The following is a 27,840-nucleotide window of genomic DNA, read 5'->3' as shown; positions in this document are numbered from 1 at the left end:
CCTAGAGGAAGTTGTTGCTAACTTTAAGACATAAGATATAACTTTAAGATATAAGACAAAAAGAGAATTGGCTTGTACCCTTTTGCAGAACAAACCACGGCATGCGCCGAATAGAGTATGCTATGCCTAGTTTTTTAAACTACCTAGAAAACATGAACGTTAATAGAAATACTCGTTCTAAGCGTAAGTGGAAAGAATATTTTATCAACTTCCCATTGACTGTGTCCTAAATTGCCGACACTCGTACATTTTTAATATGCCGACGTGTATGTACTCTTCATTTGCTAATTTTTGTCGCACATGTGTTTGTATGTATCCACCGTTTTATTTTCGATTGTATTCTTGTTCTTGCATACCCGCACATCAAGTTTGTGTTTTAGGACAAACCAAAATGTATCATGTTTTAAATCTGTGTTAAGTGTTTGTTATGTAAGTGTATGATGAGTTTTCCTCTCGTTGTTTCCGATGACAATTGTGGGGCAGAAACCCCGTCAAGCTACTTTTTGTGGCTTTTTGTTTCTGTCCTGGCATTGTTTTTATGAATGTAAAAATAATGCTGAATAAACTGAATTGAATTGAAATATTTGTTGTGTGGCAGCATCAGTTAACCAGTACGCGCCAGCGGATTACACCTTCCGGTGACATCCTTCAGCAAGTACAAAAAATGGCCCCAGCGTAGCACATTCAAGTTTTTCCTGATTATTTAGCGAGCTGAAACGCTGTTTGTGTTTAACAGCAAATATTCTATACACCGATTTCATAATCTTCGGTAGAAAACAAACTTGTGTAGTGTCTTCATGATTCCTAAGTCAACATGTCTTTCAGCCGAGTTCGTTCTCCAATACACGTTATTCCTTTCTTGTTTGTCAATACTATCATCCCTCAATATACACACACCTGAAGAATCGCGCCGCTCAAACATTCCCGGTCTGTTTACACGACGGTCACACAGAAATACGGCTGAATATAAGTTTAAGATGCCAGAAGGAAAAATACAAGGCAACGGAGGAAACACTCAATGGCCGTGCTCATTCCTTTGGAGGAACAAACATGCAGGGCTTCCGTTTAAGCCCGGTTCTTTTCCGCCCGAGCGGGCTTCCGCCTATTCATTTCGCCAAATTTGTACCATATCTGTAGGGCGAAGCAAAATTTGAATTTCCCTCGACTCTTCGCCTGTTTACTACAAGGTGGAAAACTCGTTCTCAGAACCCTGACATTCAATAAGCTTTCAACGATATGCTTTGATCTCCAAACGAAACGTTTTTTTAGAAACATGCGACATCGGCCTCTTGAAAAAGTTTCTGCCATAAGATGGATGGAAAGAAGGCGGGTAGAATGGCAGGAAAGAAAGGAGGAAATCAATCTTGGAGCCGGTACGCATGAGATATGCTCTCACGGCGAAAATACTCGCCGAGAATGTTTGCGCTCGATCGCGGAACGACGACGGGAGCTCAAAGCGAGAATGTTTATCCCGGCCAACGTATTGACACAGCGTCGTGCCGATGTCTGCCGTTGCTTCCGCCGCTCCCGCCTGCGCATGTACGATGGGTTGGAACAGGAGAGAGAGGGTAGAAGGAGAGAGAGAGAGAGATTTGAGGGATTGAGAAGGTATAGGCAGCGTCCCATATCGAGCGATCAAGAGGGTATAAGAGCAAAGCCGAAAACGGATGATGGTTCTCCGGCCAGAATCTTGCTTCACATTTGCGTCAGAAACGTCGAACAGCTTAGCCCTAAACGCGGGCTGATCTCGCTTAGGCTTTTTAGAACGATACCTTCCATCATCTTGTCCCACGCGAGTCGTTTAGAGGCTAGCAAAGAAGTATGCGCATAATGTTGCGCGTAACGTCTTCAACAAGTTCACCGCGGTGGAAAACATTGGTTCAGTTGTAAAAGTTTTGACAGAAAGAAAGCAGCGAGCGAAATTATTTGATGCGCAATCCTCCGACGCGACGTGAGCAATGAATTCTCTACAAAAGCGATGAATTCACTCATCTCAACGGAGCAAGTAATGACGCCGCACGGATATTCAATCCTCCTTTCGGGATAAGTATACCATCTCACAATCCCTGCGGAAGTAAATAATATTCAGAGAAACACCGTAACGGACCTCAGATACACCTAGGCTACCAAGCACCGGTAGGATGCGGATTATTTACCATCATGTGGAATTTTTAAAACAGGGGCCCAAATAGGGCATACACATACTGGCGTATACGCATATATATATATATATATATATATATATATATATATATATATATATATATATATATATATATATATATATATATATATATATATATATATATATATATATATATATATATATATATATATATATATATATATATATATATATATATATATATATATATATATATATATATATATATATATATATATATATATATATATATACGCGTATAGCGTATTTACCTTTTCTGATTCGCATGTAGCGAATCAGAAATGGGAAATGAGGGGATCGGTGATTCGCTACATGCTACATGCTACATTCTGATTCGCTACAAGCTTAGCGAGGGCCTCTGTTCTGGCAGTCTTGGTGCCAAGGGTAGCTTAAGAGGGTTCAACGCTGGCCGACCACTCTCGACATGTCGTAGACACTCGAGTCACGGCCCAGGGGTTAAAAAAGAAGGTCCCCTTCACCCTGAGTAGTCCGACTGGCGCTGGCTACCACCCCCAAGTGCAGGAAACAAAAAAAAAATACCTTAACATAAATACCCGAGAAAGTGGAGGGGAAACAGCCCCGCCGGTAGCGTAGTGGTTATCGCACCAGACCGGTATTCTGTAGGTCGTGGGTTCGGATCCCAGCCGGCGGGCATTTTTTCACCACTTTCTTTCTGACTAAAAAAATTCTTCATCTGTATCCATGACCCACCACAACCTCCCCTTTGCTTTCCGTGGTTTTCTTGACTGCCAACTCTTATTTTTTATTTTCTCTCTCTCTCTCTCTCTCTCTCTATATATATATATATATATATATATATATATATATACTTGTTTTCTTCCCCCGCCAGAACTTTAGTGACCCTAACTGTGGTGCACAATTGTGTGGAGCTGTAACCCAAACTAGCATGCAATGCCGACAAATATTAGCGTACTAGAATCCCGCCAGGGGCCCCCTTTCCTGACGAGCTCGAAAGCACGCCACTCCCAACAACGTGGACGACGTTCTTGAAACACAAAGTTTCCAAATGAGTTTCAGCTTTTCCAACGTGGTCGCCAGAGGTGTTATTCGGCATCCACAAAACTCAATACGAGCTGGAAGTATTTCAGCAAAGCTGTTAGCCTCTCGTTTGTCGGGCTTTTCTGTGGCGTCCATGGGTGGAAAGGAAGTGAAAGCAGGAAAGCGTTGACGGCCAGCCAGAAGACGGACAGTGACGGAATTAATGACCCCATGCACTCCATACCGATCTGGTTTACCAGTGAATCGTGACGTACGGTTGCTGTTTGACATTACAACTCTAGCGGTTCACCGCCGGCACCGCTAACGCCCTCGCGCGCCGCTGTCACTTGAGCTGGACATCACTTGAGCGAAAAAGAGAGAATCTTTTTCGCTCCCCCTATGCGCCATTCTACTTACCAACGTCGGTAGGTGCAAGAGTACAGCTACGTCACCTAGAAAACCAGCCACCCTTTCTCTCCTTACTTGAAACTCCTCTACAACCTGTTTTTTTTTTCTCGCGCAAGAGCATGTGGTTGCGCCGTATAATTGTTTTTATGTGCACGGGACCGCGGAATTTTTGTTTCGGAAGAATATAAAGCTTCTGTTTAAAAATCGAAAACAAGCCAAGAAGAGACTGAACGTGATAGAGCCGCTCACGTGCTACTCAAGGTCAAAGAAGACGCCTCTCTATCAGCCTGCCGGAAGACCACGTGAACATCTGAAACACGAGAGCCTCAAGGCCATGCCACGAGCACATTTACAGGTAGCCGCCGATCATGTGGACACCGCCGGCCGGCCGGCACGGCACAGCCGTGGAAGACGATGAAGGAATGGAAGACGGAGGATATAGAAGAAGCAACTGGACACGTCACAGCTGCTCTGCCGATCTTTTTTCTATAGAACACGATGGATTCTCAGCAAGTACAAAGCTAACGGACGTCTACCAAACTATTCTAAACCGCGTTTCTGCTACCCGAAGCGAACCGGACTATAATAATAGCCCATTATCTCGAACGCTTGCAACGGACAGATCCCGGAAAAACATTTTCTCCTTCCGGAAGAAAGCTGCAATTACCGCTTTCCTCATCACTAACGAAAGTGTCCCGAACTGAGCAATTTTCTTTGCGGCGCGCCGTTTGTATCCAATTCCCATTACTCCTATACACTTAATTCCGGCTGCATATTAAACCGGCTTCGGCACGTGTCCCCCCATTTTCTCTTGTCCCTTTCTCTCTCACACGCGAGACATCTTTTCTCGTTGTTACGATCCCTTGAGTTCTCTGGAGCTTGCCAGCGTGCGCCTCGCTGCCGTTGTTTTATCTCTCTTTCTCTTCATTTTAATCGACCCGCTCGTGTACAGCGCCCGAAGCAGCCGCTGCGCTGCCTCTTATTGATTACGATAGCGAACGTATGCGTACGCTAAGCGTCCTGAGTCGGTCATTTATCCCTATTAGCTTGATTAATGCCGTTCGCTTAAAAGTCTCGCTCGCTACAAGAGCCGGGCAACACGATCGCACGGGCCGGGCCACACTGTCCCGTTCGTTTTCGTCTTATTTTACGTTCTTGGTTCCTGGTTTCCACGGCCAACAAAAGGCAAAGTACACGCACTGCGACGTCTTCTTCATTGTCGCCTAATTGTATCCCCAAGTGCCTGCCGCTATTATTCTTTTGTTTTTCCTCTTTCGCTGTCGCAGCTCTCTGCCGTTCCTGCCTGCGCTCTTTGCCGTTGACTATTACCTCGTCGACGCGCAATTACTTTAACTAACAAAAGAGTCAGCAGTGCGGCAGCGCGCACACAAAAGCCGTGGAATTGCGGCCACTTCAGCGGAAAGATGCCGGCGCGCAATTCGCGTTAATGGCGACCACCCGGGGAGTGGTGTGTGCCCTCGCGCGAAATTAATTTGGGACCACGCTCCGCCAGTGCCGAAACAAAACGAAGTTGGAGTGCCGCAGGGACCCCAACTGTGCCCTCTTCTATACACACCGGAGGCCCTGCGAACTCCCTTGCGCCCTGCAAACCTCCGTCGTCCCACCGTGTTCACAATCCACTTCAACCGTCTCTTTGCGGTTGTTGTTGTTGTTGTTGTCGTCCGGAACGCTGCTGCGGGTTTTATAAGTGTACACACCAAAGACGACGCAAACAATTAGGGGACAAGCTTAAACACTCATTGCTGCTACGGGTTATTAGCTTGGGCCGGGTTAGTTAGCATACGTAATTATTAAATATTATGCTACTCAAGCTCGAAAGGACGTGAAATAAAAAAAACTGCATTAATTAAACAACGCGTCATCACTACAACGTGCGCCACCTACTTCGCTATTGTCATCATCGTCGTTGTCGTCGTTATTGCCGTTGTTGTGTTTGGTTTTATTGATGGAAAAAAAGACAAATGGATATTCACTGTGGAGCAGTGGCTGGGGTCCTCATTTCAAGACTCTATTGGATCTCTCAACCTCTCAAGCCTGGTTAATCAGTTTCCTCTGAAGCTCCAGGTCTGATCTGGCAAGGGTTGCCTCCCACTTGTCTTATTTCTCTTGGGGTATTGTACTGCCTAGCCATGTGTCATGTATCCGTACACTAACATGTACCACATAGCGCCGGTTTACCGCCGCAATTAACGCAGGTGTCTTGATATTGTTGCGGATACATTAATCTGTACGCACGTAGATTCCGATAGGTATGAATGATGACCGTAAATGTTCTCACCTGCTCGCAACATTACCTTTTCTCTCTCTTTCTTAACCTTATAGCCCTATTAGCTATTACCACAGGGCTGCCAACGTCTTATCTATTCGAATACACAGATATTGCACTTCGATATTCCAAAGCGTATATAAAAAAGTTAAAGCGTTTCCACTCAACGTAAAAGCTGTCCAGTGCGGAGTATTGATTCACCAGAGGGACTGTGTCGCCCTCTCTGGACTAAATTCAGTATCAGCCTGGCGCTGATACGAAAAGTAGTCAAGAGAGGGCACAAAAGCCCCGAAAAAAGCCAGCAGAGATACACCTGATTTGAGTTTTCCTTATTTCGGGGTATTTAGGAGTTTATTTAGGATTTTCCCTTATTTTATATTACTGTGTACTCATTTTCGGCCTAGCAATGTCAGCCTCCGTGGCAACGGCGCATAGCAAAGATCACCGCCAAAATTTCACATATCAGGAACTTATGCCTCTGTGACGCAACAGGATTGACATCGGCTTCGTAACGAGAGGTCCCCAGGTTCGATCCCGGCAAGGGGAAGCGGTGATTTTTTTTCAATCGTCTGGTACGCCGGACAAGCCAGGCCCCTAAAGCCAGGCCCCTGAAGCCCCTACGACAAGCCAGGCCCCTAAAGTGCTCCCCACTTAATGTCTGCGGTAATATAAGTGTGTTATGTGCGCGCCTGTTGGCGCATTCACAGCTGATGAGATTTCCTCAATGAGACCAATGCGAGAACCCGGCCAGTCCTGCGAAACACGAGAAATGACAAGTGTAAAAAGTATTCTGAGAATGCGAGAATCTCAATTTCTGGCTCAATGTGTGGAAACTAGGTCAGTTTCGAATCCAGTTCAGCCACTCGGTGTTATTCAACGTTAATATAAACGGTTGAGTCTTTTTTTCCGTTCGTAAAAACAGCCTCCTCTGCATAGTTCAGAATCAGCGTCCACACACGTAGCCGTAAAACATTCCAGCCATTGCCCCATATATCCCCCTCTGAAAGAGATTAAAACCTCGAGATTTTTTATGCACGGCACTGGAGAAAAACGCGCTTCGGCGGTATAATAAAAGGAACTAAGCCGCGCCGGAAAATTCCGCGTTGATCAACAAAATAAACGTTCCAAGAGCAAAAGCCCACGTGCACCGCGTTTCGTTTTCGCCTCTCCTCACGTCGCATTTGACAGCTAGACAGACGAAGAGATTAACTGGAAAGCCGGGAATAAAATCCGGCGAGATGGCGGCAGCCGCCGAGGAGCGTAAATCCGCGTGGGAACGAGCCGGCATGTCTTATTAGCCTCCACCGGGAGCCTGCGTATAGCAGCACAATCGTCGCCGCCTGCTGCGGCTGCGACGTTTCAAGCAGCAGCGCGCCGGGGCAACGGACTTGGTCGCGGGCGAAACTGGCAGCGCTGTGATTGAGAACCTCGCCAGGCCAGTCTGGACGGTAGCAGCAGGCCGTAAAGAAGACTCTTTCGCCATTCGCTTTCGCTCTGCGGTGAAAGTTTTCCGCGGTAGGTGCCGCTGATGCTAGCGGAGAAGATAAGACACCGAGCCTTCTGTTTCGGCGGCGCGTGTGTACGTGTGGCAGTTGCTAGAATGCTCGTCCTAGGACAGTAACCACGTGTCGTAGAGGCGTGCTGTTGTCAAGGGAGTAAGTAAGGAAGGAATTAAGGAATTAAGGAAGGAAGGAAGGAAGGAAGGAAGGAAGGAAGGAAGGAAGGAAGGAAGGAAGGATAATACAGTGCATGAAAGGGAGGGAGGCTACCCAGGTTACAGTCCGGTTGGCTACCCTACGTATGGGAAGTGGGAAAAGATGGATTTAAAGAGAAAGAAAGGGTATTGAAAAGACGGGGAATAACGCTTGAGGTTCAAGAAAAAAAATGAAAGGTAACTACAAAAGCAAAACAATGGACAATAGTAAAGCCTATGTTGAACAGGTAAACTAACCATATTTCCTGCTGTAACGCTAATGTCTGATATTCCCCACTCATCAACGTAGTAACCCCCCATATGGTGTAGCAAGCCTTGTCCCTAGCAGGGCTGACCTCACCAGTTCACATTAAAGAGCATTCTCTCTCTCTCTCTCTCTCTCTAAGCATATGACGAATCAACAATGGTACGCCGTGTCTCTACAATCGTTCAGACAAGCCTGTGTCCTTTAAAAACCGAAGTACAGTAACGCTTTTGGGGCCTTTTGGGGCTGTGACGGCCAACGCCTGTGACACAAAACAGTCTTCGCAGTTAACGGCTGGTTGTCGAGTTTCCGGAGTGCGACTGACAGGGGCAGTCTCTGCGTTGAAAACCGGGCACAGTGACACAAGAGGCGTTTTATTGTCTCGTCCGTGGCACACACGTCACAAGCAGGGTTGTCAGTCATGCCAATAGTGAAGGAGTACGCTTTGGTGAAAGCGACTTCTATCCACAGGGTCCCGTGGTAGTTGTTTCTGCCTTCTTCTATTGCGTGAGCAGTACATGGGGTACCCCGGCGAAATTTTCGCGGCACTCTGTTCATTTTTGGTCGCTCTGTGAACAGAGCGAGCGATAACAAAGCACAGGACAGCATCGTGTAGAGACAGCTGCCTTTGCAACGGTGTTGACGTTGCCAGGGGAAGCAGTTGTTGCCTCGACGGGTCCCGTGACTACCGCCACTGCTTGTCCGTATTGTAAAGTCGAGTCTGTAGCCAGTGTAGGGCAGCAATGGAGGAAAGAATGGGGATGACGGCGACGAGATACCGATACCTGTTCGGCCACAAAAGGATCGACAGGCAGCAAAACCGCCACTAAAGCGAGCAAGCGTGAACACTAGGGTTAGATCGAAGCATGGTTGGTGCTGTTCGCGGGGTGCACATGAAAATCACCGCGCTGCGGACTTTTCATACCAGGGCTTGGTGTGCGCGTCGGGCCGAATTTCAAGCTTCCTATTTTGGTGGAGGCAGAAAAGATTGAGGATCGAGAACACAGACGCGGTACAATTTCCATAGTCACGGGAATGGATTGATTGATTCATTGATTGATTGATTGATTGATTGATTGATTGATTGATTGATTGATTGATTGATTGATTGATTGATTGATTGATTGATTGATTGATTGATTGATTGATTGATTGATTGATTGATTGATTGATTGATTGATTGATTGATTGATTGATTGATTGATTGATTGATTGATTGATTGATTGATTGATTGATTGATTGATTTAAAGTATTTATTTGAATTGAAGTTCGACGATGACTTGGCCAGACTTCCTGAACGGGTTTGGGCTGAAACCGGGAACTGAAAACGTTTTCAAAAATTGACGCCAGAAAACCGTCTCCTAGAAATAGGGCGTGGTCCACTAAGGTATGCTTCTCACAGAAAAAAGCAGAGGTGTTCGTTATCCCAATGCAACAACGCTGAGGTCAGCAAAGACAGATGGCGTTTCTATTGAGTGCCCTTGCCCGCAATCCTTCCAAGCACTGTTTAGCACTGCTGTGTACAGCAAATAACTTCAGCGAACTTTCTCGGTCACATTTTAAGTAATAAAATGAATGAAATAAACCGAAAATTACGTACGCTCTAAACGGCCGGGAAAAAAAGAATTCGATAAAGAGGAAACGTCACAACTAATGCTACGTGCTGATAATGGTTTCACGAAAATCGCATTGATGTGCACGTGCTACGGCACTAACAAGGCAATACAAAATGTGTCAAACCGTTCTAAATAACGAGCATACATTTGTACCACCGATTTACTCTAGTAACCAGTGGTTTAATTTATCAGCTCTGTGTTCAGCCTACGTAGCAAGTGGCGCATTGGGCACGTTTGTAAAAGCGCTTATGCAGGCGAGGCCTATGATTTATCCGTTAAGCAGGGATGTTGTTGATCTGCTAGTTCAGCGGAAGTCACGTTAGAGACAAGCAGAACAGCCACGCCACCACCGCCCTGAAAGGCCCTCCGAACGCTGACCCCGTTACCGCGCTATTACGCACATCAGGTTTTTTCCCGCTATCGCTAAGCCTATGTGCCGAGCTGCTAAAAGACGCTAAAAGCCTTTTTGGTCAACGAAGGGATCCAGGCGACGGCCAGATGAAGCAACGAAAAAGCGCGAAATGGTAAGCTTGCAAAGAAGGGCAGTTTCATCCTCCGACATCCCAACATGCCGTCTAAGTGCCTCCTTTTTTCCCCGCAGCGTCCTCGCGGGTTTGGACAAGATAAGTGCCTGGAAGCACGTTTCAACGCATGCCCCGAAGCGAATATAAAAGAAAACCAATTGTTGCCGACGAGTGAGAAAGAGAACAAGAACGTTTCGCTATGTTGGCGACCTGAAGGGACATGTGCAAGTAAATATGTTTAGAAATAAATGGTCACCGCCGGAAGAATGACGACAAAACAAATTGAACAAAAGCTTCCTATCGGGTAATTATCGTATGTTGTGTATCATTCCCAGTTGAACATTAGCCGTACTTCCTTTTTCTGGCAACCTGCTTGGGTTGAGCGGATCTGTGCGACCGCAGTTGCGGGCGCCTCTTCACTCGTTTTTTTTTTGCTTTGTTCTTGTTCGGTTTTCAAAAAAGTTTGATTTGCAAAAACATAAAAACAAGGGTACAGGAGACTCACCTAGGCTTGGAAGTCGATAGACTTTGGCGGCCGAAGGTTCGGCAGCACCTGCAAAAGCAAATAAAAAAAAACATCATTTTTTAAACACTTAATTTAGCCTCCATGTACTAGAAGCTAAAAAACTCTGCACAAATGCGTCTTAGCAAGCTAGCACGGAGAAGCTCAGAAATTTTAGACGAACCCCAATTGCAGATAGGGCATCGAAACTTATAGACGATACGGTTCTATAAGGCTGCGTTAAATGGGCTCTCTTCAACGTCGCGCTGCCTTCCTGGCCATCATTTCGTCACCCTGGACACCTCAGAGTCGACCATGCATGTGTTCTGTGATTGCGTCTCAGCAGACGTTTGGCAAGAACGAGCAGTTTTCATTCGCGATTGCCTAATCGTCTCCTCATTGAAAGCCTAAAAAATTTTGACAAAGACTGGATGTACTGGATGTACACACGCGTGTGCACGACAGGACAAAACACTACCCTGTCAGCATTTTTTTTCTTTGCACCAGACAATTTAACAACTTCCATCCGCATTTCCCGTACTGACCAATCGAAGATCGACGTTCGCGCGTAAACAAAGTCCCCTAACCAGGATGTAATAATATGCCAATTCCTGGGTTTAACAACGCCTGAGCTATTTAACAACGCCTGAGCTATTTAACAACTCCTGGGTTATTTAACAATGCCTAGGCTATTTAGCAATGCCTGGGCTATTTAAGAACTCCATGGCTATTCAACAACTCCTGAATTATTTAACAACTCTTGGGATATTTACCACTCCTGAGCTATTTTACAACTCCTGCGTAATTTAACAACGCCTGGGACATTTCACAATGCCCGGGGTATTTAACAACTCCTGGGTTATTAACAACTCTTGAGCTATTTAACAACTCCTGGGCTTTTTTCACTCCTGAACTATTTAACAACTCCTGGGCTATTTAACAATTCCTGGGTTATTTAAAAACTCCTGAGCTATTTCATAACTCCTAAATTATTTAACAATGGCCGGGCCATTTATCAATTCCTGGGTTGTTTAACAACTCCTGAGCTATTTAACAACTGCTGGACTATTTAACAATGCCTGGGATATTTAATAATGTCTGGGCTATTTAACAACCACTAGGCTGTTTAACAATTCCTGAGCTATTTAACAACTCCTGAGCTATTTAAACAGCAGTAAAACGTATGATGAACACCGGCCTAATTACCAGCGGAATCCTGAGGTGCTTTCTTATTGGTACTTATTCCTGTAAAACTAAGATACCTTATTATTAACAAGTGTGGTATATCACGACGTCTGCTCGTGGTGTCAATGTGAAAATGTCCAGGTGGGTTCGGTCGAGCTGAAGACATCCCCCGCCTTTTTAAAATGCTGCCCTCTGGCAGTGTGGAAGTACGCAAACGCCTCGCTTTCAACGCCCTTAACTACTAGATGACGTCATAGTCGTAAAAAATGCGTCGCGAGCCCGAGAAATAAATGAACGCGTCGGGGCCTATCTAGCAATTTCTCACGAAAGTTATCATCAGCGGCGAGCGCCGGACCATGGATAATTCGAAGCTGACAACAGCTCGTCGCACACTAGCCGCATTTCCTACACACAAACGACAAGATCGCATATTACGTACAGGCTTTCCCACCCGGTAGTGAAAAGCCACTTGCGTTTAACCGTCACGCGATCAAGTTCTTACGCTATGAACTACGTGGATCCCACTGTAGCAGCTACGGACTGCGCTACAGTGCACGGGTCCCTTCAATGTCCATAGTGGTTGGACCAGAGCATTATCGCAACGATTATCGCGAACAGCTTCAAAATTATGGCGGTCTTCCGGGTTTGCATATGCAGATTTTCGTCGGCACGAAATTATGGGGATGAAAAAGCGGGATTGGAGCAGGTCCGAGTACACAATGTAGTTAGCGCGGTGAGGCCCGTTGAAGAAAGATGCGGAAGCCTTCGTTTGTATTTAGTTTTATTTCTCTCGTACTACGCGCTTCGTTAAGCATTCAAGCAACAAGTATTTGACAGGGTGTTTGCTGTCAGAGCGATTTCCCCGAGGGCCTTTGTTGTAAACGACTGCGTACTCTAAGCGGCTGCTCCTGAGTGAAGCACTCGGGCTGTTTCTCTTTCTCAAGCATTGTTTATTGGGAAAACATTATCTTGCGAGCAGAGGTCCTGAGTGCTGTCTTCTTTCCAAGAGACAAACGTCACACTGGTAGCCGCAGCTTGCACGTCAACAACGTTAACGTGGTTAGTGTTTCGCAACGGTTAGCCGCGTTAACGGTAACTGTCTGCCAGTTGCTCTTATCCTAGGCTATAGTTGTGGTGGTAGTACTAGGGCCAACGGAAGCGGGAAATCTGATTACCAGAATGACGCTTATTTGTCCGTGCTTAGGTCTTTTTGTCGAGACAGGGTTCATTAGGACAGGGGGCTGTTATTGTTGGTGTTTTCGTTGCCGTTGTTTTCGTTGTTGTCGTTGTTCTTATTGTTGTTGATGATTATGAAGAATGTTGGTTCGTACCGGTTGTAGAAACTACGGCGAGACCGTCGTACAGCGTGATGCGGCGTCCGCGTTGTCGGCGCATCGGTTCGCGTTCTCTTGGTGCAGTCGGTTTAGCTCTGATGCGTACTCCGGGTGTTTGGTGGGTTTGGGGACTTTAAAGTTACACGGTTAGTGCACTAAGCCAGCAGCTGTGCAAAATACTACATTAAGTTTTTGTAATTTTGAGGTAGAGAGGCGGGTGGGGGGGGGGGGGGGAGGTTGAGGAAACATATCATTAATTATTATGCCGATCGTCATACATTTTGGAATTTACTGAAAGCACAGTTTTGCACTAATTGTCTGCGCATGGGACTGCCAACCAACCCCGTATTACACATCCGAAAGTCTACAGAGAAAACCGAAATCAGCCTACTTCAGAAGTCAATAGCTACGCTGCTGGGCAAAAGCAGCCCCTATCTCGCACCTTTTCAACTGCTCGGTATACAAACGGTGTATGTGTAAGGCCACGGATGTGAGGAGCGGATAGCTGCGGTATAAAACTCGTACAGAAAACGCGGCAAACTTCAATCTACAGTCATTAACTGAAGGTCGAAACGCATGTACCGATGAACCGATTTGTCGCAGGAACACAAATCGCGTCAAATGGCGACCACCCTACGGTAACGAAAATTTACAATGCCCTCCTAAGAAAGTTGACAGAAGCGCGAAAGATGTAAGTGCGTCCAATCGATTTTTAAAGCATCAAAGACCCAAATCGCACACGGACAACGAACCCATGCAACGACTTTTCCCGGACTAAATAAACGGATCTCCGAACGATCCAAATGTATACCGCTAGTTTTTCTATTAGATAATGGTATACCATTGTACTCCTTCATGATAGATACGTGTACTGTCTTATCTAGAACCGCTCCATTTTCGCGAATTTCCAGTAACAGTTTTGACACAATGGCAACCCGGTTTCACGCACGCGCCTTGTGTCCAGAGATCTTATCGGAGCTTTTCGGTCGACCAACCGGTCTATGGGGAAATGCGTTAATTTTTTGACAGGACACCATCGTTCCCACAAAGAAAGCTTTCACTTTGAAAAATGATCCGCTTATGGGCGAATAGACCCATCGAAATCCATAAGTGGCATATGAGACGTCCAGACTCTCTCTTTAAGTGTATAGGATGAGTCAGCAGTGTTGAAAATCTATTCACTCTGCCGTGTGATATCCCCGTCTACCCTTGATTCATTTGCTAATGTTCGCTTATATGAGAAGAAGAGTACTAAAAGCGGATTATTAAACAGGGTAGTATTTGTAAACACCCATATCCAGGTCTTGGAGCTGTATACGTCTAGGCTTTCGAGGATAAACACGATTCTATGCTTCATTTCTGTTGTAATATCGAAGTGCAATGACAACTGGACACATCACTCTGCCGCCGAAGCTGCTACATCTGGCTGTTACCTTCGCTTGCCGCAACGGCCCGAAATATCAGTACTCTACGGCCAAAGCCTATCGTGCTTTCAGGAAACAGCTTTTGCTAGGTCATACATTTCCCCATTCCGGAAAGCAGCCTGTTAAAAAAATGGCAACAGCCCATAAGGCCTTGCAATGTAGTGCCTTCCTACAAGCCGAAACAAACGTAAAAAGCGCTCTTGATTGCGTGCTCAACGGCGCGACGTGCCTTCAACGCGATCGCACTTTCTTACCCGCCCCGGCGTCTTCGCGCTTTTCTATTCCTCGAAGCCTCCGCGTTAAGCCAAGCAGCAGGCGCGACAATGAGCCCATCCACAAGCCGTTTAATTACCCCCGCCGTATTTTCGAGCAGCGAGAGTGATTCCCTTTTTTTCTCCCCAGCAAACCGGAATGCTCAGCGAAGAGGAAAGCGCCTCGCTCTTGTTTTTTGTCACCCCCTGTATGTTCATTTCCTTCCATCTACTACTCTAGCCGTTTTCGGTCTAAGGGTCATGTTTTTTTAAGGGGCTGGAGGAACGAACTGGACCGGTTTCCACGCATGCTTCTTGGCGCAAGAGTCGCCGGGTTATACGACGGAGCAAGTAAGAGGCAGGCTGCCTCTGTAATGGATGGGCCCGGCTATTCACGAGGCCCCCGGAGAGGCATGCGCGCTGGCGTCGGAAGCGACGGGTATTTAACTCGGTCTCGTTTGGCGGTCGGGCGTGCGTCCCGGGATAAGGCGGGTCGCGCCGGCCGAGAATCGGCCGGTGACGCAACACGGCAGACCGCAATCAGGGATGTGTCACTGTCCTGTTAGGAGGCGGCCGCTCCGACTGCATGCAGGTTGCAATTACGACCTTACGTTAGCCGGGGTCGCACCTTGCTCTCTGTTTCCGTTTCTCCTTTGTCTCAAATGGGAGTAGTGAAAGCCAGGGGCATCGCGAGGTCTCTAGAAATAGAACCTGATCTCTTTTTCTGGCCTGACCTCCGCGGCCTGCGCTGGAAATTGTACTAAGGGCGCGCTAACAATGAGCGCGTTCAGCGTTGCGGAAGAGCGGGACATGCCGGCGAATAGGAAGTCGGCGGTTAGCCGACGACACGCTTAGCCGCCTTGCGGTGCATTCAGAAAAGAACAGTACGAAACCGTGAAAGACCGCTGTTCCCTTTTTCTGTTGTTGTTGTTTTGCGCTATGAATACAAGCGAAACATTGTAGGGTCATGAGCAAACGCAGAAGCAACCGTTTTTTTTTTATTTTCTCATATTAAGAATTTTTAGTAGGACTTGATTGCTGGCTAGTTGGTTTCTTGAATTTGGATTTTCGAACGCACGCAGACACAATTTGGTGAATGTGGCCTCGTTTCGGTATCTGTGCTTGAAATTTTAGCTGTTATGTGCGGCCATTTTGCACGCATACAAAATGCATGTATGCATGCATGCATGCATTCTCCTGCCTAGAACCAAAGCGTAGGCACACGTAGGTAATCAAAGCGCAGACGTGCTCAACCCGGTAGCACCTTCGATCGCAGTGCTTATAGGAAACGCATGCATCGTCGTGGGCTGCGGCGAAGTGCATTAAACATTCAGGCCACGGCGGAGACATCTCCTGCGCGAACGCCGACCTCGCACCACGGCGACTACCACCTCAGCGTCACCGCATCAAAACGAAAATGATGTTACCGAACACAACCCACGAGTGCTGGCAGTGGCCGGCACGACAGAGTGAAAGACAAAAGCTCACGGGCAGCCCATCTCATTTACAAGCGTATCGAGGTATCCACTCAAGGGATGGGGTGTAACCGCGAATGTTCTCGCTTCCTGCGCGCAAAACGGAGCCAAGCTGGCATCAACGCCGAGCGCGATTGGTCGTTTGTGTGCCAGCGCCGCTGTGTCCAATCGGAAATTATCTGGACGCCGTTCTTAAGGCGGGTCGTGTGGACCCCGTACCAGACTCCACCGGCCATCTCGGCGCCCGGAAAGACGGGAGAAAAAGAAAGCCGCAGAAGCCCACTTACGTGAGCTCGGGCACTGCTTCCAAAAATTGCCTGGCTGCGCCTCGAAACCCCAATTGCCTAAGATGACACAGTACCACTGTTGTTCTATGTAGTTCCTGGCGGGCGAAGAGGGGAATGCTTGCTTCTTCCATGCTTCCTCAGCGATTCGCGGCCCTGACGTGCTTGGCATCGCGCTATCTTTTTAAGGGCTGTTTTTGGGCAGGAACAAAGCGGCTCGGAACACCGTCGTATGAGCGTGCGGCGGTCGGTCTGCCCGCCAAACGATCGACGAAGCAATTGCAGGGAGCACTCTCGCAACAACCACGTTGCAAGATGGCCGTAGAAGTCCCGCCCACTGCCCGATATCCTCAGCCAAAAGATGTCAAGCGCGCACCTCGCCCGCTTCGCCAGACTTCGCCAAACATGGTGAGAAATCAAAGCCGGGAAGACTAAACGCACTGACTCAGCGCCCATGAAGCGCTTCGCTAACGCAGGCGACCTAAACGGACATAAACAAAAATTACTACTGTCTAATTAATTTTATATCCAATACGTTTCTACGAAGTGAAAAGCAAGTGTTATGAATAACCGCAGCGGTGAAGCCAAATGAGTACATAAAAACAAATAACGAACAACCTGCTTACAGTTGAATAAAATGATTGCGCTCAAAAGGGACACGGACGGAGTGAGGACAGACACACACGGCGTCGTGTGTGTCTGTCCTCACTCCGTCCGTGTCCCTTTTGAGCGCAATCATTTTATTCAACAATGGAGTACCAACGTGCCCAGGACGCTACACTGCTTACAGTGTTGCGAGTGGCACTGAAATAAATAAGGGCACTTTTAAAATAGTCTTTCATCAAAGTCATCTTCATCAAGTTAAGCAAATTATGTAAAAGCCCCTTTCAAATAAATGCCCTTTCACAAAAGGGTATTTTATTGGCCAAAAAGAGCTTGTTACTACTAAATAGTCCCAAGACATTTAAGTAAATACCCCTTATTGCCATGTATAGCTATAAAGCGCATTGTGACAGGCATGAAGGACAGACAGACGGACATATTTCTGGCGGGAGTAAACAAAAAACGCTTATCATTTAAAGCAAAAGGCAAATAAACGGATTCTGTATCGCACTGTCGCGAGCGGCGCGAACGGAACGACAGAAACAAAACGTACAGCTGTGTTTGGATAACTTACGTTGCGCAAATTCAGTCAAGTCTGCCCGGTTGCCCGAAAATAAAGCGCATGGAAACTATAATAATCTACGCACTTTCTGGCAGTTCTTCAATGCATAGTTTCGACCCAAAAATTCTTTAGGGTGGTTGGATTGCCAAGAGGTTTCTATTTGACACTTTACAGCTTAAAGTCACAAGCCACTTGCCATCAAAGACTTACGGCACGGACTGTACCGTTCCCGTTCCCAAGTACGCTTATGGGAACGGTCGGTCGTCCACTGACAGGCACGGAGAAACAGAAGGCGAGAGTTGTTTTGGTGAACTGCCGAACCAATTACGTAAAATCTCGAGTTCCATTAACGGCGCCTCGTATTACTTATCACCCCCACCGCTCGCGGTGCACTAATAAATTACGCGTTAAGCAACTGCATCCAACAGCGGACAAAGTGTCGCTGTTTTCCCTATTAACCTGATACTTTTCTACCGGTTGTCTCTCGGGCTCTGCTCCAAACCCTTTTGCTATTTTTAGCCTCTCCAGTCCAGTATCTTCCCATTATCGTCGAAGCACACCCGGCGCCACGGCATAAATTCGCACGTACAGAAGAGTCTTCGCGCGACGATTTACTTATTTCCACGTCGTTTCCTATTTCCCCGTCCCCGCTCTAATCCCGATTTGTATACCGGTTCTGCCGGCACCGTCCCGATATGATCACTCGGTTTTCCATAGCCATTAATTTTTACGAACAGATTGAGAAAGATTCTCTTTCCGCAAACCGATATGGTAAAAGATTTGTGCGGCGGTGGCCAACCCTCCAAACGAGCAATATTTTGCAATGTCCCGTTGTTTTCTGTTTCTGTTTTTTTTATATATTAAAACCACCGGCTCGTTAAATTGCTCGACCGCAGTTTTAAGCAGGAGGGAGAAATAAGTTGAAGCTACAGTCACTTCCAGGAGAGAGGGACCATCGACAAAGGGACTGGCAGGAAGGACATTAAAAGAATAAAGGTGAGTCCGGGAAGACGCAGTTAATCACTTCCGGAGAAATGATGAAAAACGACTTCTCGACCGCCTCTCGCATGCAAAGCTGTGGCCCGCATGCAGAAAGAAAAAGAACGGCGGCGCGTTTTTCGGTCTTGCGGGTGTTTATAATCAAGACAAATTATTTTTCTTGCTTGACGGACTCCCGAAGCGCGCCGCAGCATACCAAGCAGCTCGCCAACGACGCAAAAACTTCCGGGGGCTTGCGTACGGCGCGTCCGTCTAGTCCGACCCGCATCTCGTTTTGTAACAATTTCTTTTTTTTAAATCTCAAAGGCGCGGCTAGACCAGTTTCCTTTTACAGCTACCTTTTGCGATCGCCGAAGACAGGTCGGGTTATTTTGAACAAAGCGTACATTTCTAATGAATCTCGAGAAACAGCCCTTTTGTGTTTCTCGAAACGTTACAAGCTCTCACGTTTATTAATATTCCGGACGGGGCAAATGGACTTCGTGGCCCTTCACAAGATTATGATGTTCTGCGTCTTTGCAAGCTACCCAGCCTTCGAACTGTAACCTACGATTCTACCCAAATACTGCGGTTGATTTCATCGCCAGAGGAGAAAGCATCATCGGGGCGCGAACAGCGAGGTCTCCACATTCTCAGTCGGTGCACCACTAATGTAATGACTGTAGTAGTGCACCACAAAGTAAAGAGACAGAGAGACTCAAGAGAAAAGTCGTCGCCCGCGTCGACGCATTATGCAAACATCCCCCTCGCGAGGGGCACGATCAAATGCAGAGCATTTCCGCGGGGTGCGCGCCTGCAAGTCGTATGGATTACGTATTGGTTGTTGTTGTTGTTGTAATTGTTGTCTTCCAGCGTAGACATTGTCGATGAAGTCGATGGTGAAACGTGAAACGGGCCGTGTACCCCCTGCCGCGGCTATGACGCAACGTGGAGCGGCTATGACGCAACACAATCCAACACAATCCACTTTAATCCAATCCAAATCCAAACCAATCCAAGCCAAGCCAATCCAAGCCAATCCAATCCAATCGAATCCAATCCAATGCCCCTCGCGAGAGAGTGTTATAGCGCCGAAATCGCGCCACCACACGAACGCGTGATGTTGACGTCACGATCACGCCACAGATGTTAGCGACCGGAGAGCGCATGAACGACATATGTGGTTTAAGCGCGAACCGACCGCGGCGAGAGACCGCGATGCGAGTGCCCCCACCTGTTCTTGCGCGCGAACCGAACGCGGCGAGAGAGGGTGTTGCGAGCGCAGAGAAGGCGAGGAGGACGCGGGGGAGAGGGCGCACCTGTGGCCGACGGTTGAATGAGTCAAGGATATAAGGCGCGTTCGTAACCTTCTACTCTGTGTCGGCTTTGTGGCGCAGTGGTTAGAGCGACGTGCACCTTGCGTTCCGCCCGCAGAGTCGTGGGATCGAAACCTGGCGCCGGTAAATATTATTTCTTTTTATAGTGTAGGGGGAGCGGTGCGGACTACGAGCGATGCGGACTACGGACGCCAACGCGGGTGACATCGTGAGTTACTGAAATGCTCTGCATTTAAAAAATTGAAGCCGTTACACTTAATGTGGAAGCTGTCGGAAATGCAGAGCAGTGATTCGTCATAATAGGCTGTGCCGCCTTTATCCGCTCACTACCGCCCCATGCAATTCGAATTTCCCGTCTTCGCAGTGCTCGCGCGCACTGTGACTGAAACTGCGCCAGCGGGAGTTCTGTTCTTTTTCTGCTTTTCTCCCCGCACGTGCCGGCGTTCATGACAAGCGCCAGTGGTTCACGAGTTTCGAACTGTTATGACTATATAAACCGCTTGGCTTATAAACGCCGCGACGACAGCCGCTACGACGGAACGCCGTGTTTTAAGTTCTCTGCACTTAAAACAAACACAAAAATGTGCCGCGAATTTCGGCATGAGGGGCATTATTAAAGACGATAGGCTTTCTTGGGCTACTTAAACCCAGAAATTTTGGTCTGTATGTATGTATCTATGTCTGTCTGTCTGTCTGTCTGTGATTCGATTCAGCCACCCGGCCAAAGTAAAACAAGGCTTGTATACACAAGTCTTATATAGCAAAAGTGAAATCTACCCGTGTAAGTCCGGTGTAATGTTCATACTTGTCAACATTGTTGAAGAAGAACAAGACATTACGCAACTATAAGAGAACTAATGATTACAGAAGTGATATGTGCAGTGTTTCTTTATAAAAATCATGCATGCTTGATTTTTGGGAAATTATATACTTCATCAATTGCAGAAAAAAATTCACTACGCCGTCGCCTGCGGTCGCCCGCGCCACTATAGCTTCTGGCGTTATCTTAAGAAATCAACCGGCAACACTTACAAAAGGTTCCACTAGATAGGTTCCACGTTCTCCTTGGAACGCACGTGGAGTAGGGCAACGTGGTTCTATAAACGTTGAAGTAGGGCGCCTCGATTCACGCGCGTCTCCGCCGTATAGACACACGGGCTGGAGCAGTGGAACGCCGTAAATTTAAAATGAGCTAAGCAAACCTTTGGCGTCTTTACCTTGGGAGAAGAGCGACGCAAGAGGAACAACATCAGAGGCGAGCGGGAAAGTGTAGGGGGGGGGGGGGCGTTTACTTGGCAAATTTCGATAAAGACTATTGTCTTTTGTCGACATTTGCAACGAAAGGAGCAGATATGCGGCCATTCTTTTCAGAAGTGAACTCTGACTTGGGCGTTTCACTTTCATGTATATTGTGCCGCGCGTTGCCTAAACGGCGCTCATGATGCGTTCGTTACTTTTTCATTAGTTTCTTTGACTGTTCTGTTCTTCACGTTGTCTCCTACACAACGACAACATTGTAGGCGGCCCCTTCTCAGATTGTAAGTCGGACGTCTCGACGAGTATCCCCTAATCAAGGTTGTACCGGCCAAGTATAGTATTCGACGCATGCGCCGCCGCGCGTGGGTTGTCCAGTACCAACACTAGTAGTAAAACCACAGTATGAAGCCTAACTGTTCATGACACTCGTCGTGTTACGCGTGACATATCGCGCGAACTCGTTACCCACGCATATCTTATCCGCCTTACTGGCTCTGCATGCCGGGCTCCGAAGCAGTATCGCTGAATAATAAACGAGTCCCACGCACCGCTATTGCTCTAGCAACGTCACTCCCTGTGTTGCGAGAACCGCCTCGGCAACTCCTTTGAAGCAAGCGCTCCTACGCACCTGAAAATGCGCCTACATATACGCAACTGTATACGTGCTAAAAATAACTGCCGACTATGTAGCGCATCGAATGCTTGCGAAACAAACGCGCACAGCAATACATACTTCTTTCTGATAACGAAAACAGTTCGCTGGCATCCGCATTGGACCCCGCTGTCATCGAGAGCTTCCAGATCGTTCGATCACAAGTCGATACATTCATCTTGTCACGCTCTCCCGCCGCGCAACAGTGGTTGCTTGGTCGGGTCTCGAAGATACGGTGTGGCCATCTTTTTCGCTCCTTCGCCAGACGACGGAATCGATATAACAGGCTCTTCCTAAAGCAAACCATTCAGCGGTCGGTCTGAAGTGCTATACATTGCTTCAAAACATTGAGCTTGTAATGGCAGCCCTGTGAATCAAAAGACTCATTTTAACATGAAAGTGTTTTATTCTGGGATACATAAAGATTTCACTGACGTCTTTCCCGTCACGGAAATGACGCCAGTGCAACGAAGCAAGCGGCCTGTAAAGGGTGCACCCCTGCACACAGGGTCTGCTTGCGGGGAAGCAACCATTATTACTAAAGAGTACGTTATACTTCGGGTTGTTCCTTTTCGGGTTTTATATTTTAACACTGAAGTGTTTTATGCAGGAATACACCAAGATTTCACTGACGTCACATCCGTCATGGAAATGACGCCAGTACACGTTTGCCGAAGCGACCCGCCAGCAGGACGTCGCTCGCCACGCACACCCACAAGACAGCCGCCGGCCCGCAAACCATGCTCAGCTGCAGATTTCGCTGCACATTTCACTTTCGTGTTTTACCGATTCGTATGGCAGAGGAATCAACCACAGTTTTTTTTTAAGGACTCGTAACAATCAAGACGCAGAAGGAGTAAGAAATTCGTTGTGTTACGTTAACTTCCATGCCAAACCAATGAGCTTGACGGTGATCCGACAGCTCGATGAGTTACACACTAACGAGCCTCGGAAATGGTGACGTCACAGATCGAGCGTTCGGTTGGATGAAGTCAACTGTTTGGGCAGCGTAACTAAGACGTTCTTGTTACACCTACCCTTCACCCCACGTTAAAAGTCACAACACGCATGCATACAGCGATCCTCAGACTTCTGAAACGCAAAAAGAACGCTACGTGTGCGTTTTGCCCGAACTCGGAGAGCCGCTCCACATAATAGAGGAGGCAAACCGCAGGACGTAAGTGCTTGTTTCCTGTATTTTCTTCATCTGATTTTAATGTTAAAATAATGCTGATTTCACACGTTGGTGGAGCCACCGAATGCATGTGGCTTTGCTTGCTGGTACATGACTCACTCAGATTAAGTGGCCACGAAATGGGAAAACCTAAACATTACGGGGAATGAACGGAACTTTCTCGGAATGGGAGGGCGAAAGCCCATAGTTGGGCCTTCTGTTGAACTTCTGTTGAGCTTTCCGTTGAACGTTTCGGCCCCGCCAATCACCACTTGACCAGACCCCTCGATATCTGCATCTGAGGCTCGTTCGGGTCACTCGCCATCGCCAGGATACACCTTTTATGGCGCGGCCCTTTGTCGCCCGTCTCTGGGTTGATCCGTGTCTCCATCGTCGTTAACGAGAGAACGATGGCAAGACCAACGAGTGAAAGAAAAAGCGAACGATGAAATAAAGCAAGGGAGGAGAGTGTCGCGAAATTGGGAGGGGAGGGTGGTTCGCCGTGGCAGCGCGAGCCAGCGCTCTCCGAAAGTGTGCGGTGGGGAAGCGGAGGGGGGCAGTATGCTGTGCCCGCACGAGGCGCTCGATGGCGCGATGCTTGGCCAAAACGTAATGGGGGCGTAGGCGTGTCTATGATGTCCGTTCGCTTCAGACGCAGTTCGCGGTCCCTTCCTACATGTCTCATGAGACGCATTTCGAATTTCGCGCTGAAGCTTTCCTCTTGCTCTCCTCAAAAACTTTGTGCCATCTAGCAGGGGGCACACTTGCATCTTTTGCAGTGCTCAGAAAGGTGGCCACCAGCATTATTTGAAATTGTCTAGTTGTGCTCCTCCGCCCTCCCATTGAAACACGTTCTAGTTTACCATACGTACACTTTTTTTGTAGCTCCGGGAATTTCGTACACTACACCCATGCTGCAGTCTGTGTAGCGAACAGCTTGGTTTTTTGCACAGGGTTCTGGTTTTTTCTTCTTTTGATTCATACTCATCAAGGGGCGTACTTTTGATAAAAACGATATTTACACCGTACCTTTGCGCCATTTTCTTTATATTATGGGACATGTTGTGTAGATACGGTATGACGAGCACCTTTTTTTCTTTTCGGCCTTTCTTGTTCGCCAGGGCTATCTTTTCGCCTCATCTTCTGGAGAAGAGCTTCCCACCCGCTCGAAACCAGTAAAGAAGGGAACCCGGCCTGGATTAGCCTCGAAATGTGGTACTCGAAATGCTCTTAGTACTTTAGTTTTTTTGTGTGTATATAATCAGCGTCTTCTTTTTCAATAAAACCTAGTCAGAAGTTCGGCATTGTGTTGGGTGTTACATGCTTCGTCTTCGTCCCTGCTTTAGCGCCGAGCAATTTTTTTTAGGATTAAAGAGGATCTTAGCACGTGGGGAAAAAGGGGGGGGGGAGAGACGTCGTCACTTTTTTGTTCTCTCCCCGTATTTTCCCGTTTTCCAAAACGCGTCCCGCAAAAAAGCCGCCGCTACAGCGAATTCGGAACACGGCGCATAACCGGTTTTCGGGAGGACGAAAATATACGGTTCGGGCCCATTTTTGCCGCGCAGAGAGAGAGAGAGAGAGAGAGAGAGAGAGAGAGAGAGAGAGAGAGAGAGAGAGAGAGAGAGAGAGAGAGAGAGAGAGAGAGAGAGAGAGAGAGAGAGAGAGAGAGGGGGGGGGGGGGAAATAGGCCTAACAGGTGGGATATGAAGTCAACACGCGAACAGATGGCGGTTGACGTGTGGAAAGGATGGAGTTGATGAATGGGGCGGCGTTGATTGGCTAGAGGATGAGAGAGAAGGTAAATAGGCGTAGGGAAGGAGGTTCATAGGTAGGCAGCACGAGAATGATGGATATGGCCGGAAGGATTGAGGTGTGCGACGTTTATTGGTTAACCCGGGTTACGGAAAGTTCTAGAAGGATGCCGTAGGGACGGGTTTGCTGAATGATGAAGTCAAAGGTGCCGACTGGTAACAGGGGCGGCCATGAACACAAAATCCAACTTCACTCAGTTTGAAAAAAACTGACCTTTGGTAACTCACTCAGCTCTATTCCAGCCACGAAAAATGTTTTTGAGTAAAAAAACACGCAAAAAATATAAAATAACTTTCACATTTCGCGATACAGGGGCTTACCTGAGCTTTTTCTATCTAACGGACGACGAAGATTGTGGAGTCACGAAGGTTTCTAACGAAAGTGCCACTATCACCGTCGCTGTAGAATTCCTAAATACACAATTACTAAACCCACAATTACATCAACCTCCATTTCCTTTCTTCCACACTAGCAGGCTAAATCCGGAAACCTCGTTCCGCAAGTCCTGACCTTCGTCCCCTCATATCGGAGCAGCTCCTAATCCGCCCCAGAAAAATTCCTGACTTTAACGACGAAGCAGCCGCTCATAAAACAACCCCCGATTTAACTACAAATCGAACCAGACAATCGGCCTTCGGTTGTTTGCGCCAAGTTACTTCCAGGCGATAAGGTCTAGAAGAGGCGAACCTGTCTTACGAGGTGATTACTTATACACGAATCTGCGAACGTTCACCGCCATCTACGAACGGATGGGAAGTCAACAACCTGCACGTGGAGGTATATCACCCATTGGTGCTGCGAGCCCGTTCGATGAAGATCAGCCCAGCCGCTGAAGAATCGCTACGCGGCACGAAAAGTCGATCGTGCGTCCCTTACCTGTTCTAGTAAGGCTGTGATTATGCGGTATATGTGCGAGAGCGTAACGTCGCTGGTATTGAACGCAGTGTACGCTACGGCCTGTAGCCAGGGTAAGAAGAACGGCCAACGAGAGCTCGACCACGTCCGGAGCCCTCGGGGGGCTACGTTCACACGGAGCGAAGCCCATAACGGAGATCTTGGAAGAAGATATCAAGAAGAAGCGATACAAAGAGGAAAAGGCGAGCAGCAAGCCGTCAGGCCATCAGTCGACACGACCAGAAAGCGCGAAAGACGTTCGTTCTCGGGCGGCCCCTCGCCGACACGAACGCCTTGTCCAAATGTGTTCGCGGCGAAGGCGATATCGAAGAATCATTTAAAGACGATTTTGGGGCCCATCGCGATGACGACGCCGCAGAATTCCGTCTCGCCGAGCGCGAAGACGCGCCTCCGATGGCTCGGGAAGAGAGACAGACGCCTCCGAGGGGAGAAATGGTCGACGACGGCGGTTGGCCATTGTTCGGCCGTCTTGTCGTTACTCCTTCATCTCAACCTGTACCTTTCTTGCCTTTTATTTGAGAATCTCGGTTGGGCCGATTTGTTCGTCGTCTTCTCTTCGACCAGAAGCGATGTTCTTTGGCCCTGCACTGTGTTTACGTCGGAGCGCTTCCCAATGACGTTCGCCGCCACTGGCTGGCCGTACGCTGTTACAGATCATTTTGTCGGCGCTCGGCTTTCGCGAGCCTCCACGGGAACGGCGTTCGTTCTTGGAAGCGAACGGCCCGCTGCATCAGTCGCGTGAAGCGTGGAAAACGCGCCTACGTGAGTTCCGGTTCTGAGAAGATTGATTCTGCAGCGCATGCCCAATTGTCGGGAAGTACGTCACAAACCGTAGGCTGCGGTTATGGGCTTTCGCTTCAGGCACGGCTTTGTTCTACGGGTTCACCCAGCGGAGATTTAAAATATAGGCCGGGCGTGCACTGAGACTTTTGGTACTTCGCTCACTGGCATCTCCAACCATGATTGACGATGCAGCTTAACATGCACTTCATGCACTTAACGTGCACTTAAGGCGCACTTAGTAGACCTAACGTGCACTTAGCGTGCATAACGCACACTTCTGTGCGCATAGTGTGCCTTTCCTGGACAAGTTTTTATAGGTCGCACCGAATATATCGATCGGAAGAGGACACCACGGCAAGTCGATCGTTAACAACACATATAGCACGTCTGAACCCCACACAAGCTGTACTAGAACAAAAGCTTTGTAGATCCTGACTCGGTCTCTGCAGCTACTACTCCCGAATTCGCTTTTGTGTGTTTACCGCATCTTAGCAAACACCGGCTAGACCATCCTCTGTTGCTTTCCATTCTGGGAATTCCAACCCTTGCTACAAACATTAGAAACAGGTTTGGAGCGCGTTTCTATTAGAAGCATTTCGTGTTTAGAGTCCAACATTGAGTTCTTTCAGCGCGCATTAAAACGTCAATTGTAAATTGTCGAAAGGAAATCCTGCCTGTGTTCTATGGGCAGCCACATGAAGCACGCCGCTCCAAAAGTTTCGCCAAGATTCAGAGAGACCCACTAGATGTCGCAGCGGTGATAGTCGGCTGCGCGGGTAGGATGAAGGCAGCCGAAACTTTCGGAGTAAGCAATATTAAACACGACTATAATAAGCACGGCCAGGAGGACGTGGAAGAATAAACTTCATGGTAACCAAGGTTCTCAGTTGATGTGGCAGCCCAGTCATAAAAGAACAAATTTTAAAGACAGCCGTAACGAATGATCAAACTCTTCCAGCCACGTTTCGTGCTATTTGATGGGCATGACACTCAACACCAGCTTTTTTTCGGTATTGTGGTTCCATCCGTTCATGCCCTGTTTCTCCGCGCAAACGTGAACGCAGAGCTAATCATAAAATGATAGTCAGCGGACGTATTCGTTCCCGTTCCCTTCGTCCTTCGCAATTACAATTCCAGCTCTGCTAAGAAGACCAAGAAAGACAGACGGCATGGTGGAACATTTTATGCGACCGCTGTTTTGCAACCACTGCCCGCTGCCGGTAAAAGCGAAACATTTTTTCTTCTTTCTGAGGCATCGTCGACATTGTGTTGTCCTTCTTTCCCTTCCTTTTTACTGCGAAGCAGTGTACCTATATCAGCCAAGGAATTTGTTT

At 47.7% G+C, this 27,840-nt stretch overlaps 1 protein-coding gene across 2 annotated transcripts in view; it reads right to left on the bottom strand.

Moving 5' to 3' along the window:
• The window catches only part of LOC144163203 (uncharacterized), a 251,910-nt gene that overhangs the window by 122,002 nt on the left and 102,068 nt on the right, over positions 1-27,840 (bottom strand). For both annotated transcript variants that reach the window (XM_077694039.1, XM_077694040.1), the window contains exon 3: positions 10,484-10,531. In XM_077694039.1, the coding sequence (XP_077550165.1) occupies positions 10,484-10,531 (48 nt within the window). The remainder of the gene's footprint in view (positions 1-10,483; positions 10,532-27,840) is intronic.

This window comes from Haemaphysalis longicornis, unplaced genomic scaffold, assembly GCF_048455015.1.
Source record: "Haemaphysalis longicornis isolate Haplotype H1 unplaced genomic scaffold, Haemaphysalis longicornis Haplotype H1 scaffold_12, whole genome shotgun sequence".
Taxonomy (NCBI): domain Eukaryota; kingdom Metazoa; phylum Arthropoda; class Arachnida; order Ixodida; family Ixodidae; genus Haemaphysalis; species Haemaphysalis longicornis.
The sequence above is the reverse complement of the archived record's forward strand: the minus strand, read 5'-3'. Positions and strand labels throughout refer to the sequence as shown.